General features: G+C 42.6%; 1 protein-coding gene across 2 annotated transcripts in view; it reads right to left on the bottom strand.

Moving 5' to 3' along the window:
• Positions 1 to 15,010, bottom strand: part of PTPN14 (protein tyrosine phosphatase non-receptor type 14) — a 187,848-nt gene that overhangs the window by 111,587 nt on the left and 61,251 nt on the right. For both annotated transcript variants that reach the window (XM_052653613.1, XM_052653614.1), the window contains exon 2: positions 5,338 to 5,659. In XM_052653613.1, coding sequence (XP_052509573.1) covers positions 5,338 to 5,511 — 174 coding nt within the window. In that variant the 5' untranslated portion in view covers positions 5,512 to 5,659. The remainder of the gene's footprint in view (positions 1 to 5,337; positions 5,660 to 15,010) is intronic.

The raw sequence follows: 15,010 nt of genomic DNA, 5'->3' as shown, positions 1-15,010 counted from the left end.
CCTAAAGGAAGTAATTCCAGCATATTTTTATATCTTATTGGAATTATTTACATTCCTTATTACTATTAAAGTGGCCTCCTTGCTTTTCCTAGAGCAGCAGTATTTAGCAGAAATATAATGTGAGCCATATACTTAATTTAAAATTTTCCAGCAGCTACATTAAAAAGTACAAAGAAGTAAAATTCAAATTTCAATACATTTTATTTAAAATGGTCATTCAAAGTTTTATGCTTTTAATATGCAACTTCTTCCCTGGGTCTTTCCTGGGTCGGGAAGATCCCCTGGAGGAGGAAATGGCAACCCACTCCAGTATCCTGGACTGGAAGATCTTATGGACAGAGGAGCCTGGTGGGCTGCAGTACATGGGGTCACAAAGAGTCGGGCATGACTGAGTGACTAACATTTACTTACTTATGTAATTAATATAAAAATGACTAATGAGATTATTTTAACCTTTTGTCATACTAGATCTTCAAAAGCTGCTGTATATTTTATACTTACTGCACGTGTGAGTTTAAGCTAGCCACACTTCAAGCACTCGATAGCCACATGTAGCCAATGGCCACCCTACTGGACAGCACAATCTGCAATTAGTAACTGTTCAAGGAACTGAAAGATTTTAGCTCAGTGGTAGATCATAGTTTCTATGACTAAAGCCACCTAAAAATGCAACAAGGAGACTTATGAAAGGGTGAGAGTCCAATCTCTGGAGGGGCCTGGGTAATATCTGTTTTATTAACTTTTTATTTTATATTGGACAATAATCGGTTAACAACGTGATGTTAGTTTCAGGTGTACAGTAAAGTGATTCAGTTATACATACGCAGGTATCTCCCCGTGCCATAGAGCGGGTCCTTATTGGTTACCCATTCTATAGCAGTGTGCACATGTCCATCCCAAACTCCCTACCTAACTACCCCTCCTCCCCCCATCCCCATCTGGCACCATAATTTCCTTCTCTAAGTCTGTGAGTCTGTGTCTGTTTCTGCAAATAAGTCCACTTGTATCATTTCTTTTCAGAGTCCACATATAAGCAATATCATAGGATATTTCTCTTTGTCTGATCTGAGTGGTTTGTCTTGCCAAGCAGACCACTGTATTGAGTGGCTCCTATGTGCCTGACACTGTGATACAGTAGCAATTTTGCAAAAACTAACTCACTTAATCCTCTCAACAATGCATGGAGGCTGCTACTCTGACCATCTCCATTCACAGATGAGAAAACAAAAGCACAGGGTGGTTAAGAAACTACCCAAGATCACAACGCAAATCAGTGACAGAGCCAGGATTCAAACTCGGACAGTTTGGTTCAAGTTCACATTCCTAGCCACTAAACTCTGCTGTTCTCCAGGTGTTTATTTTTCAAATATAAGAGCTAATCATAAGGCAGCATTGTTTTTAGCTATTTTCCTCCCAATCTAGGTCAGTTATTTTTCAAGCCATGTGGGGGGTAAGAAAGGCACAAGGAGATGGGACTCCAGAAAGCCCTATCAATCCCTCAGCAAACAGAGCACCTCCACCTTATCTGTCGGAGTTCCACACAAGAGTTTATTTGGGGAAAGGGAAATGGTAAAATCCATTGATTCAAATATATTGTAGCTGTATTATCAGAATTCTAATTTTCTGAGCCTCCTGTATCTCTCAAGTCTCCTCCTTAATAAAAGTCCCCAGTCAGAAACTCACACCTTTTTTTCTGAACTTATTCAAAAGAATTAAATTTTTTTTTCTTAAAGGGTTCATTTTATTTCCTCTTGCCAGGTTCTTATGCCTAATTGGCATCTCTGTGAGAAGGGAAAGGCAACCCACTCCAGTATTCTTGCCTGGAGAAGTCCATGGACAGAGAAGCCTAGCAGGCTATAGTCCATGGAGTCACAAAGAGTTGGGCATGACTGAGTGGCTAACACTTGCGCTTACTTACTTCCTCCCGTCACCCCAATCCCCATCATTTTTCTGCCATTTGGTTCTTTCTTACAACACAAGGTGCCTGTGCCATGCTTCACCTTGGAATCTTTTGATGGCTTTCTATTTCAAGGCAGTGTTTTATTCCCTAAAGGATTCAAAGAGTATTTATTAGAAGGCTTAAATAACTGTGAAACACTGAGCTCAACACATTCTTTTTTTTTTAACTGCAGAAGTTATGAGAGTGTTTCTCAAAGCATCTTACCACGGCCCCTTTCTCTGCCACTACACATCCCTGGGAATTAGAACAGTGGAGTCAGCCTACCTGGACCATAAAAGTAGAAACCAAGAGTAGTCGCCTGGCACGCTTGTAAGAAGCATTAAATGAGTTGATCAACAAAAGGTGCTCAGCATAGCACGTGATACATTAAAAGCTGGTGATTATTTTAATTATTTTTGTGACATGTTTTAGGAACAATGTCCTATGGGATCTGTTAATAGTTAAAAGTACTTGGATACATCAAACCCTTCAAAAGTGGTCTCCAACTATCTATGCACCTGCTCCTTCCTCCCCTCCATAACCCCTAGACACCCACACCCACACACACCCACACACACACACACACACACAGATCAGTACAAACTCCCCTCTGCCCTTGCCTGAAAATTCCACGTTCTTTCCTGTTTCTATACCTTGGCACAGGATGTTCTCTTTGCTTTGTTTCTTGTTTTTCCTATTCTCCCAGCTCTCGGGTTTTTGGGAGCAGAGACCCTGTCATATTCTGCTTCCCCAGGAGATGACTGTTTGCTAATCATATGAACCAGGCCTGGGAACTGAAATGGCAGCAAAGCCGTGCATTCAAAACCAGATTTGACCTTCGAAAAGTTTACCGTATTAGTTCAGGGATTTTTGAGAACCAGCCCACTGTTCTCCTTGCTTGGCCCTGCAATAAACCTTTTTTTGCTCCAAACTTGGATATGTTGGTTTGGCCTCACTGTGTATCAAACACAGGATCCTGCATTCAATAACAGGAGGATGAAGTCATATAGGACACAGTCAAACACCAGTAGAGAGACAACGAGGCCTTTGGTGACCCAAGGTGCCTCAGGATGACCTTTCATTTTGTTGGAAGAGGAATATGTGTTTAACGCTAAAACGTGTATCCTTTTACATTAACGCTTGAGTATATTTAAAAAATCACTGTTCATTAAATTAAAAAACAGGTTTACCATATGGACAGAGATCATTGTACATTTGTCAAAATCCACAGAATGTGCACCAAGAGTGAACCCTCATGTAAATTATGGACTTTGAGTGATATGATGTGTTAATGTGGGTTCATTGACTGTAACTAAGGTGCCACCCTGGTGTGGGGTGTTGACAGCGGGGAAGCAGTGTGGGCGGGACGGGAGGCATATGGAACTGTGCTTTCCACTCAAATTTGCTATAAACCTAACACTGCCTGAAAAAATACAGCCTCTGTTTTTTGGGGTTTTTTTTGACCACAGCATGTAGCTTGCAGGATCTTAGTTCTCCAACCAGGGACTGAACACGTGTCCTCTGCAATGGAAGCATGGACTGCCAGGAAATTCCCTACAATGTTTTAGGCTTTTTGTTTTTGTTTTTTGGGGTGCATTGCGTCTTAGCGGTGGCATGTGAACTCTTAATTCTAGCTTGTGAGATCTTGGTCCCTGCCCAGGGATCAAATCTGGACCCCCTGCATTGGGGGCATATAGTCTTAACCAATGAACCACCAGGGATCCCCCCTATAGTCTATTTTTAAGTTACCTAATACAACACCAACTGTAATTAATGTATATCAAAACTGAAATCAAAATTTATTTTATTTTCTTAATACAAAGCAGAGAAGGCAATGGCACCCCACTCCAGTACTCTTGCCTGGAAAATCCCATGGATGGAGGAGCCTGGTAGGCTGCAGTCCATGGGGTCACTAAGAGTCAAACACGACTGAGCAACTTCACTTTCACTTTTATGCATTGGAGAAGGAAATGGCAACCCACTCCAGTGTTCTTGCCTGGAGAATCCCAGGGCCGGGGGAGGCTGGTGGGCTGCCGTCTATGGGGTCACACAGAGTCAGACACAACTGAAGCGACTTCGCAGCAGCAGCAGCAGCAAACTCTAAAACATGCATGCTTTATGCCGATTTACACACGGATGCTTAAATGCATACACCCAAATGTGCTACTAATAAGGAAAAAAGAGCCAACTACCAACCACCAAGGTCAGAACCTTTCACATGCTTATCCAATTGTGTCAGTTACCAAGCTACATATATCCTTTGGGCCAGACAGTCTCCTCCACAGGAAAAGAAAAGTCAAAGGAAGACCTGAACACCCAAACCAAAGTATAAACATGAAGACCAGTCAGAGAAACAAGTGCTCAGGTGAAACAGTCCTTCAGAGGATAAGAGGCAGCCTGCGGTAGGTGCCAAGGGGAAAGGAAGACCTTCCCTGACCCCAACTCCTTGTGCAAATGGAAAGAGGGTGTGGATCCTGAGAAGTGAGGAAAGAGATCAAATATGATCATTTTCCAGAGGGACTACCCTGAGAACTGGGAAATGATACCCCAGGGCCCAGGGCAATCACGGACTCTTTCTTACCCTAAGGAGGGCTTGACTCTCAGGGATCTGCCATCAGTTCAACGCTGGCAACCGTTCAACCACGGTCCCTTACCTACCAACCTACAAAGCTCTCAAGAAACAAATGCCTGAGTGGGTCTCTCAAAAGTCTCTTCTCCTGAATGTCTACAAGGCTGCAAAACAGCAGGGCTTGCTTATTACCAAAGGGCATGTTGCTCTAAGAGTCTCTTCTAAAGAGAGGTAACGTGACTGTCTGAATGGTGAACCCCGGGTTTGCTTAAAGCCCAAAGAAAACAAGGGTCATGAGGAATCTTAAGAGGAACAAAACTCCCATTTTACAAGCTCCCACAAAAAAAGCTTCAATAGTCATGCTCACTATAAATGCTTTTTTCTTTTTTTTTCTTTTACCCTCTTTGAAGAGGAGAGTATAGAAACAAACAAAAAATAAAAGCAGCTATATCCACCCAGTATGTGGGAGTTTTCTCCTTGATATGTAGCTGGAACATCAAAACCCCAGCTACCCCACTTGATTGTTTTTAAAGAGAGTAAATGACTTTGGGGAGGAGAATCTCACTGCAGCCTCCTCATGGGCTGAAAGCAAAGGGGAGCTGCCACACACACACCCCTATTTCCTCCCCGCCACCGCCCCCAGCCCCGTGCAAGCTCTAGGGGGTATCCTTGCTTCTCCCAGCGTCAGAGCAGGCCCCGACATCCACTGAAAGATGTTACGAAGGAGGCCACGCTGGGAATCACAGGATGCTTGGAAACCAGGCTGAGGCTGACAAGCCGGCCCCGGGCCGCACTGCGGCCTCTCCACTCCTCACACGCGCGCCCTTACCTCCCGCAGCTCCAGCCTCTGGGCCACCGCCTCCAGGCACTCCCGCCCCGTGCTCTCCACGGACAGCGTGCACTCGATAACACTGCTGTCCAACAGGCGGATGCGAGTGACAAAGCAGTTCTTGCTCAGGACATTGTAGCGCCGCGTCCGGCGCAGCTTCAGGCCGAAAGGCATGGCTCTGCAGGCCTGGGATGCCGCCCTCGTGTCCCGGCGCCCACGCCCTTGAGATGGCCTTAGCAGCTTCGTGACGGGGCACTACCACCCGTGCTCCTCCAGGTGCGGAAAAGGGCGTCCATGCCCGGCGTGGTGCTCCGGAGGGTCGCTGCAAACACAAATGTAGCAGCAAGGTTACGGGCTGGAAGGGAAGCTCCAGGCGGCACACGTTCCTCCCGCATGAGCACATCCCCCTGAGGCCCAGATTCAAGAGCCTGCAAACTCTGATGCTCCCAAGCGCCTTGGTGGAACCCATGCACTTGACCTTATCTTACAAGGGTGATATGACAAGATCCACTTTATGGCTAGAGACACGGATGTTCAGAGGATTAAAAAGACTCATCCAAGAACCCACGTGGCAAAGTCAGTATTCAAACCGATGTCCATGCAATTTCAATTCACATTTTTTAAGAGATCATATTTCATTTATTAGATAGGCACAGACCAAAAAAATTAGTAATACCCACCACTGAGGAAAATGCTGGGTAATATTTTTTGGTGAGAGTGTAAACTGATGAAATGCTCAAAAAACAAAGCTTGGTTACTAATAATACATAAAACTTTAAATGTATATATCCTTTTACTCTCTGAACTTCTACTTTAAGAAAGATTTTCTAGAGATACATTTGACCAAGCTTGAAAAGGACATCCACTAAAAAATTGTTTATAAGTAGCACTCTAGTATTCTGCCTGGAGAATCATGGACAGAGGAGCCTGGTGGGGTACAGTCTATAGGGCTGCCAAGAGTTGGACACGACGGAAGCAACTTAGCATGGACATATAGCATAAAACTGAAACATTTTCTCTGTCAACAGAGGATTGGTTACATAAGTAGTACTATACCTACAGAGTGTAAAAATATGCTATCACTGACAATTGAAATAAATATATCATTTGCAAAGTTGTTTGAATTCGGCTAGGTAGCTAGTGTTTTTAGTGTGGCAGTCTACAACATGGAATTAAATGGAATTTAAAAAAGCAAGATGCTTACTGTATGCATAGATTCCAGTTGCATAAAATTAAAAATATGTAGAGAAAGATATATTCTTGTGTATACATTAAATATTTCTGAAAGGATGCACAGAAAACTGTTGGGTGGCTGCTTCTTGGGAGAGAAATCTTTTACTTTTCCGTGTGCTCTAATAAAGATTTATCCTTAATCTACTTACAGAGTATCACTTTTATAATTGAAAAAAATAGGTAGCCAAAACGTGTGCTCCTAGATCGCTGATGATAGAAGGAAAAGTTACTGTATTAACTCTGGTTGAGTTAAAAACTGAATATTTACGACAACGCAGGTAAAGAAAATCTCCTTCATGTATGAAAGTGAAAGTGTTAGTCACTGAGTTGTGTCCCACTCTCCGTGACCCCATGGACTTATAGCCCGCCAGGCCCCTCTGTCCATGGGATTCTCCAGGCAAGAACACTGGAGTGGGTAGCCATGCCCTTCTCCAGGGGATCTTCCTGGCCCAGGAACTGAACCCTCTCCTGCACAGCAGGTGATTCCTTACCCTCTGAGCCACTGGGAAGCTCCTTCAGTGTACCCATGGTAGTTTTAATGATGGTTGTTTCAGGTGAATAGAATTATGAGAGACTTTGTGGTTTAAACGTTTCTTTGACTACTCTTGATTTTCTGTTTTTATTGTCGTGAACACTGCTTTAATGATCGGGAAAAACATAGTGAATAAGATATTATGTTTACTCAAGAACCAACCTTCTATTAAAACCATCCAACAGCTTGTATTGAAGTCACTTTAACCGTACGGTTGGAGAAGTCTCAGATGGGCAGCAAAACTTGGAGTTCAATAAGATATTTATATCTCATTGCCCCTCTTTACCCAGCTATCAGAAAGTTTGCTTCAAGTATCATTAACTTCAAATTTCTTAAGTCTCTTCTCTATTCTTTTTTTCGATAAACTTTTTATCTTATATTGGAGTATAGATGATTAACAACATTGTGTTAGTTTCTGGTATATAACAAAGTGATTTCATTATACATATACATGTATCCTCTCTCAAATTCTTTTCCTATTTAGGTTGTTACATAATACAGCCTGTCTGCTCAAGAAAGAAGGAGTGAAATTTGAACTTTTTTTAAACTTCTAAATATATTGTCCATTTCAACCCCATTTACCAGCTCTCTGGTGTTGACTTATAATCCCTATTTTACAGATGGAAAATGTGAGGTTCAACAATTTAAGCAATTCATTGATCCTGAACTTAAAATCTAATCTTGCTCCTCTTTTAACATTATTTGTCTCTATTTTTAATACTTATTTTCTTATATTATTGGGTGATAGAAAATGAAATGAATATGCATTTAATTATTAATTATAAATTAGTAATTAATGAGTTAGTCTGCAGCTTTTTTTTTAAGAAAAAGTGAATACATGAATTCTTTAATGTACTTAAAATCACAGCTGTATCCTTTTTTCACCAAATATTTAGACAGATGTGGGGAACCACCCTATTCTCATTTTGTTCCTTTACAAAATGTTTGATGCAAAAGCCCGTCACCAAACTACACCAAATTTAACTCAGTAATAACAAGATTTACTGACCCCCAGATGTCCCATGAATGCCAGTGATGACATTATCGCCATGGACAACACAAGAATAAAATAACAACAACAGCAGCAGCTTTACCATCCGCCCTGTGCCAGCAATGCTCTCGCTGGGAGGTTTCCAGGGCTCTCATCTTCCAAAGAAGCCAGACATGTCCACATGGCCTCTCTGTTCAACTTTCTGTTTCCCGTGAAGCACAAAGAACCATCATCTCCTGTTCATATGATCGTTTTGTTAATTTGATTCCCTAAGTCAGGCAGCCGTTAAGCCTTTGCCACACAGAATTACCTCTGAGCCCCCTACACTTAGACAAACAGGAATAGCTACTTGCAGGAATTCTTGAATTAATAATTCTAATGGCTTCAATATTTAGAAATCACTCCTTGTCAGAAATCACTCCAGGCCTCAAGCCAGGAGGTTGTCAGGACACAACCCTACAACACAGCCAAACACACTCCCGAGACTCTCTGGGCCAGCCTCTGTCGTCTGCCCTCGGCACATTCCTTAGCGTGACAGGTACATGTTTTATGAAGGCTTAAAATACATATGCAAGAGGCTCGGGCTTGGTAAAATAGATGAACGTTTCTAAATCACTTTATGTTGGCAGAGTGTCGTATTTACCTCCAAGGTAGGCCAACCTGATGATCTCCTGATATCGGCAGAAAAAAACACGGAGGGACCCACTCAAAAAAGGAGAAAGAAAAATAAAAAGGGTATCAGAATTCAACTATGGAGTCCTTAAAGAGTTTACTCCTCTCACATTTCCATGAACTTGCTAACACACAGGGCAGAAGACATCAAGATTCAATTCCTATATGAAAAACTAGAGAGCCTCAGAGAGAGAAAAATATTTGCTCTGTGGGCACAAGTCACATTTCTCAGCCTGGGCCGGGCACCTTACCCCTGGGTGTGTCACTCTGAACACCTAGGAAGGAATGCGGCTGGCTCGGCGCACGTTTATCCCAGCCACTGCTAAACACAGTCCCTGCTCTTAAACACATATTTGACAGGACACAATCCATAATCCAGCGATAAAAAGTACACCGTACAACAGGGTGCACAGATAAACACTGTTTTTATAATGAACAAAACACACACAAAGAAATGGGGAAAAAAGTAAGGTCACCAAAATGACTGTTATCTCAGGGCCCCATGGCGATGGTATCAAGCAGAACTCTCATTTTATATTTCATATATTGTACAATCATCCATCAGTCTCTGCAGGAAATTGGTTCTAGGACCTCAACAGAGACCAAAATTCGAGGATGCTCAAGTCCTTATGTAAAATAAAATAGCACAGTGTTTGCAAAGAACCTATCTTATACTTTAATTCATCTCTAGATTACTTACAATACCTAATACAATACAAATGCTTTGGAAAGAGCTGGCCAGTCTGGCAAACTCAAGTGTTGCTTTTTGGAACTTTCTGGAACTTTCCTTTTCAAAAATATTTCTGATCTGAAGTTGGTTGAACCCACATATGTGGATCCCGTGCCTACAAAGGGCCAATTGTATTTCTGAATTGTTCTAACATTTTACAACTGCCTTATTTTTGTAACTAAAGATTCTTTTCACATATACTAGCTACAGAAAATGGTACATCAGGTGCAACATCTGACAATACATCTCCTGCTGCTGCTGCTGAGTCGCGTCAGTCGTGTCCGACTCTGTGCGACCCCACAGACGGCAGCCCACCAGGCTCCCCCGTCCCTGGGATTCTCCAGGCAAGAACACTGGAGTGGGTTGCCATTGCCTTCTCCAATGCATGAACGTGAAAAGTGAAAGGAAAGTCACTCAGTCATGTCTGACTCTTACGACCCCACGGACTGCAGCCTACCAGGCTCCTCCAATCCATGGGATTTTCCAGGCAAAAGTACTGAAGTGGGGTGCCATTGTCTTCTCCGTACATCTCCTAGAAAATACCTATTTTAAGTTTTAAAGAACTTTTGAAATCTTCAGTTTGTCAGACACTTGCCAGGTAAACTATGAACAAGAAAGCTTAAAAGAAAACTGGTCTGGTTCCTCTAAAAGTCAATGTCATGAAACAAAAATTGGACAGGAAGGATTGGAGGCAGACTGCTCCAGAGTAAGAGAAATCCTGGAGTCATAAAAACAAAATGCAATGGGTGACCTTCATAAAACCGAGCTTGCAAAAAAAAAGTTATAAAACACATAAGACATTAGGGAAACCTGAAATAGGGAGTAGAAATGAGATGATATGAATATTTTATGGTTTTCTTCTTTTTCAATAGTGGAATTGTGGTTATGTTCATCCCAGATTGATTAGTGGTAAAAAATCTGCCTGGAATGCAGGAGGAACGGGTTTGATTCCTGGGTCAGGAAGATCCCCTGGAGAAGGAAATGGCAACCCCCTCCAGTATTCTTGCCTGGGACATCTCATGGGCAGAGGAGCCTGACAGGGTCTACGGGGTCGCAAAGAGTCGGACTCAACTTAGTGACTAAACAACAACATTATATATTTAGGTGTAAAAAGTCACTCACTTAACAGAAGGAGAGAGAATTCCAAATGAGCTGAGCAGTTCTACAATTCAAAGTTTAATCTCAGGGAACAGGACACACTCAAACCTTGGTAGCAGAACTGGATTCATCCAGAGAGGCCTAGAATGGATGTCAATTATTTATCCTCAGTTTACTCATCCATAAAGATAAACTCAACCTCAGACTGTGCTCAGTTGCTCAGTCATGTTCGACACTCTGTGACCCCATGGACTGTAGCCCACCAGGCTCCTCTGACCATGAGATTCTCCATGGTCAGAGTACTGGAGTGGCTTTACTCACCTGTAAAGATAATCTCTTCCCCAGGTGTTCGTGAGGTGCCAATGAGAAAACGTTTCCTGGGTGTGCTCAGTAAGTGTGGGCGTTTTCCCCTCCTATGCCCCTAGCTGTGAGCTGGGTTTGCTCAAGGATAGCAGAGCAGGTGTGTTTCAAAAGGACTTGAGGATCTTGGCACCTACTGTGGACAAAGTCTTTTAAAAGAGAAAACAGGCAGGCACTTTTCTGGTGGCCCAGTGGTGGAGAAGTTGCCTTCAAATGTAGGGGGTGTGGGTTAGATCCCTGGTCAGGAAACAGGTCCCATATGCCTTAAGGCAAAAAAAAAAAAAAAACCACCCAAAACATAAAAGAGAAACAGTACTGTAACAAAGTCAATGAAGACTTTTTAAACAGCCCACATCCCTCCCTCCAAAAAAAATTTTAAAAAGAAAAAGGCAAAACAAAGAATATAAAGTTTAGCATGAAGCAATGACAATTCCATGGTGAAACCTGACCACGTGTAAAACAAAATCATGGCCTCTCCCAGCACTGCTCCCTTGACATCCCCCTGACTCTGACATCGGGGGCAGAAATGAACCAGCCATCAGAGGAAATGTCCCATTACCAGCCCATCCTCAGTGGGTCAGAAGACTGTCATCTCAGGCAATAACGTGTAGAGAGTGTGTGGTGTCAGCAACTGGTTTGGGGTTTGGTTTGTTTTGCTTGTTTTTTGGTAGAAGGTTGATTCTAACCTGTCTTTGGTTTTATAACCCATTTGGCTGTTTCTCTACAGCCGCAGGCATATCCCAGTCTCTCTCACACTGAAGAATCTCCCAGAGGCCTCTGGGCTCCCAAGTAGCATCCTGAAGGGAAAGATCTGTGTCAGATTCAGCTCTGTGGTCCCCTGTGACCCGGAAATGGAGCTCTGGCCGTGGCAGGAAGCTGAATAAATATTTGTCGTTATGATGAAAGAAAGAATGAATCCTGAAAATAGTTGAGATTTTTGAAACCAGGGTAGGACAGGCATCTCCAGATGACCTCAGTGAGACTGGAGGAATCTGGAGCCTCAGAGAGGATGGACTTGGGGAAGCTTAAGAGAGGCTTAAACCATGGAAAAAATGGCATGAGACATTATTTAGCTCCCTGGTGCTCTTGGGGGAAGAGTTTTACCCAGATTTCTAAAGTTCTGCTTCTCCAGCCTTTGATGTGCCATATTCCAGGGGTGGACTTGAAGACCAGAAAGATGCCATATGCCCAGAAGCTCTCTGCAAAAACTACACTGGAACTACTGATGGGTCAGGGTTTCAGTGTGCCCATGACTGCTGAAAGCAATTTGCTGGGATATTTGCTCTGTAAACACCCCATTCCTTTCATGCAATAGGCAACAGTAAGAGAGAATGTACAGAAAGCTTTAAAGTCACTTCTAAAACCCACTCCTGACTAATCCATCAGATTTCCCAAACCTCTAACATGTACATATCCATCTCTAACTATCAGCTGTGAATTTCTAGTACTTTGTACTCCTTTTATCTAAACATATCAGTGAAAATCCTGCCAGTTAAAAACACAAAGCAAAAACAGCTTCATCATCGTACAGAAAAAATTATTTGGCTGATCTAATAAATCTTTAAATATGATGGGTTAAAAGTAGAGAGATTTTTCATAATGTCAACCAAATACAGCCTAATCTGCTTTATTAAATTACCTGTACAGTGTTTAGAAAAATGAAAGACAGAAATTAAAACCCAAATCTTCAAGACGGTCATCACACTTTCTCTTGCATTCTCATGCTATGTTACATATACTTGCCTCCTTTCCCTGCCCCCCAAGACGTAACCTTCTGAAATCACTAGCAGAAGCTAACTGTTGTTCAGCTGCATTCTTTATTTACCAACAGCTTCTGGAATCTTTCCAGCATTCCATATTGTTGCAACTCCCAAGCACACCTCACAGAACTATGTAACCCTGGTCTGGGTGTGAGAAGGGAAAAATTGATGTAACTCACACATCCTGTGTATAAACCTGCAGAAGGCACAGCTTGGTTCTGAAAAATACTATGTCATTTTCCTCAGGGGAGTTTTAAAAAAGCATGGAGTGAGAGGGGATGAAAACGTCTTCTCTGACTCCCTCTTTGAAGAGCAGCAGAAAGGAGGGAGGCAGGGGTGAAACAGGAGATTGGGTTTGACACATAAACACTACCATGTGTAAAAGAGAGAGCAAGTGGGAAGCTGCTGCATAGCACAGGGAACCCAGCCCGTGTCTCCGTGAGGACCTAGAGGGCTGGGATGGAGCGGGTGGGAGGGAGGCTCAGGAATGGGGGGTACATGTATACTTATAGCTGACTCACTTCATTGTACAGCAAAACTAACCCAACATTGTAAAGCAATTATCAAACAGAAAGAATAGCAGAGAGGAAGTTCATTTTTAGTAAAAAAAGAAAATCAGACTATTAGTTTCTACTATAAATTTGACATATACCCATATGCAAGGTCTGAAATGCAAATGTCTACTTTTCAGTTGCTAAACAACTACAACAAAAACAGAATGGCCACCTTTTAAAATCCCTTTATTTCTCTCCCACCAACTCACTTTCAAACATCCAGCGGTGAGATGCAAGAAATGTGTCCAAAAACACATTTCCTAACATTCCCATGCGCTAACTACGTAGTTGGCCTTTCAAGCCTTTCTTAAGCTGTACTTAGAGTGAGAAGAAAGCTTCCTAATATAGTGCCCCATCACAAGGGTGCCTCACCCACAGGAAAGGTAGCTACACAGTAACATCTCTGCAGAATATGGCTGAAAATCAGGAAACAGAGCCAAAACAGCCTTTGAGCATTCATATATCACAAGGCCCTTAAGTCCAACAACATACAGTTTTGCTTGGGGAAACAACACTCTCACAGTTCATTTGCTCTAACTTTACATACCTTTATATAGCTAAATCCGCCCTTAGCAGATTCAAAAGGGATAAGCAAAAGCACCTCGACAGGGCATAAAATCCGCAATGAGGGAGGTGACAGATAAACTGGAAAACGACACTGGTGGTAAAGAAACTGCCTGCCAATGCAGGAGATGCAGGAGGTGCAAGTTCAGTCCCTGGGTTGAGAAGATCCCCTGGAGTAAGAAATGGAAGCCCACTCCAGGATTCTTGCCTGGTGAATCCCGTGGACAGAAAAGCCTGGCGGGCTCCAGTCCAGGGGGTCACAAAGAGTCAGACATGACTGAGCATGCGCACAACAGCTGTATTGAAAACACTCTGCAGTAAAAGGGAATGATTAAATAACATCCAGTGGACTCTGGTTGAGAAGGCAGAAAATGAATATATTCTTAAACAGTCCCATTCATAGTGGTTAAAAATAACAAGAAAAAAAAAATGGTTCTTGAGAAGGTAAAGCTTCTGTTACTTGGAATCTTTTTTTTTTTTTTCCTTAAGCAAGTGGTTCCCTTTTATTTCTGCTCTTACACTCAGAAGCAAACCAGTTCCGAGAAGTATCAGATGCTGCCGTTTTTAACTGGGGAAGGCAGAAGGAGAGAGGAGGACAGGGAGATGCAGAGGAAACGGAGGAGACCTGCAGAAGGCAACTCTGGGAAAACAAGCAGTGGACAAGGTCCCCCAAGGTAGATGTTTAAAAAAGTCACTTCCCATGGGGTCGCAAAGAGTCGGACACGACTGAGCGACTGAACTGAACTGAACTTTGAAGATTACTGCCCTGAGGTTTCTAGAGAGACAGGGTCTTCCCACAACAAGGACCTTAAAATGTGAAAATTTCCATTTTTCACTTAACTAAACTTTTAAGGCATTCAAAGTACTTCTTGAATATTTACCAATGAAACGATACAGTGTTTGAATTTGCTTAAAAGGAATGGGGTGGGGGAACTCGGGGTGGGAGGGGTGGGCAGAGGTGAAGCAATACTGGCCTACTGGCCATGAGTAGACAGGTCTTAAGGGTTGGAGCCAGGCAAGTCAGGGCTCAGACCACTCTACAGCTTTGTGCTTGCCATCTTTTCCATATTAAAAAGCTTTTTTTTTTTTTTTAATAAAGAAGTATTTCTTAAATGGTACTTTGACAGCAACCTGGTATAACAGATAACAGTGCCTACTTTGCAAGAGGTATTTTACAGA

This window comes from Budorcas taxicolor, chromosome 16, assembly GCF_023091745.1.
Source record: "Budorcas taxicolor isolate Tak-1 chromosome 16, Takin1.1, whole genome shotgun sequence".
Taxonomy (NCBI): domain Eukaryota; kingdom Metazoa; phylum Chordata; class Mammalia; order Artiodactyla; family Bovidae; genus Budorcas; species Budorcas taxicolor.
Note: the sequence above shows the minus strand (reverse complement) of the source record. Positions and strands in the feature narration are given on the sequence as shown.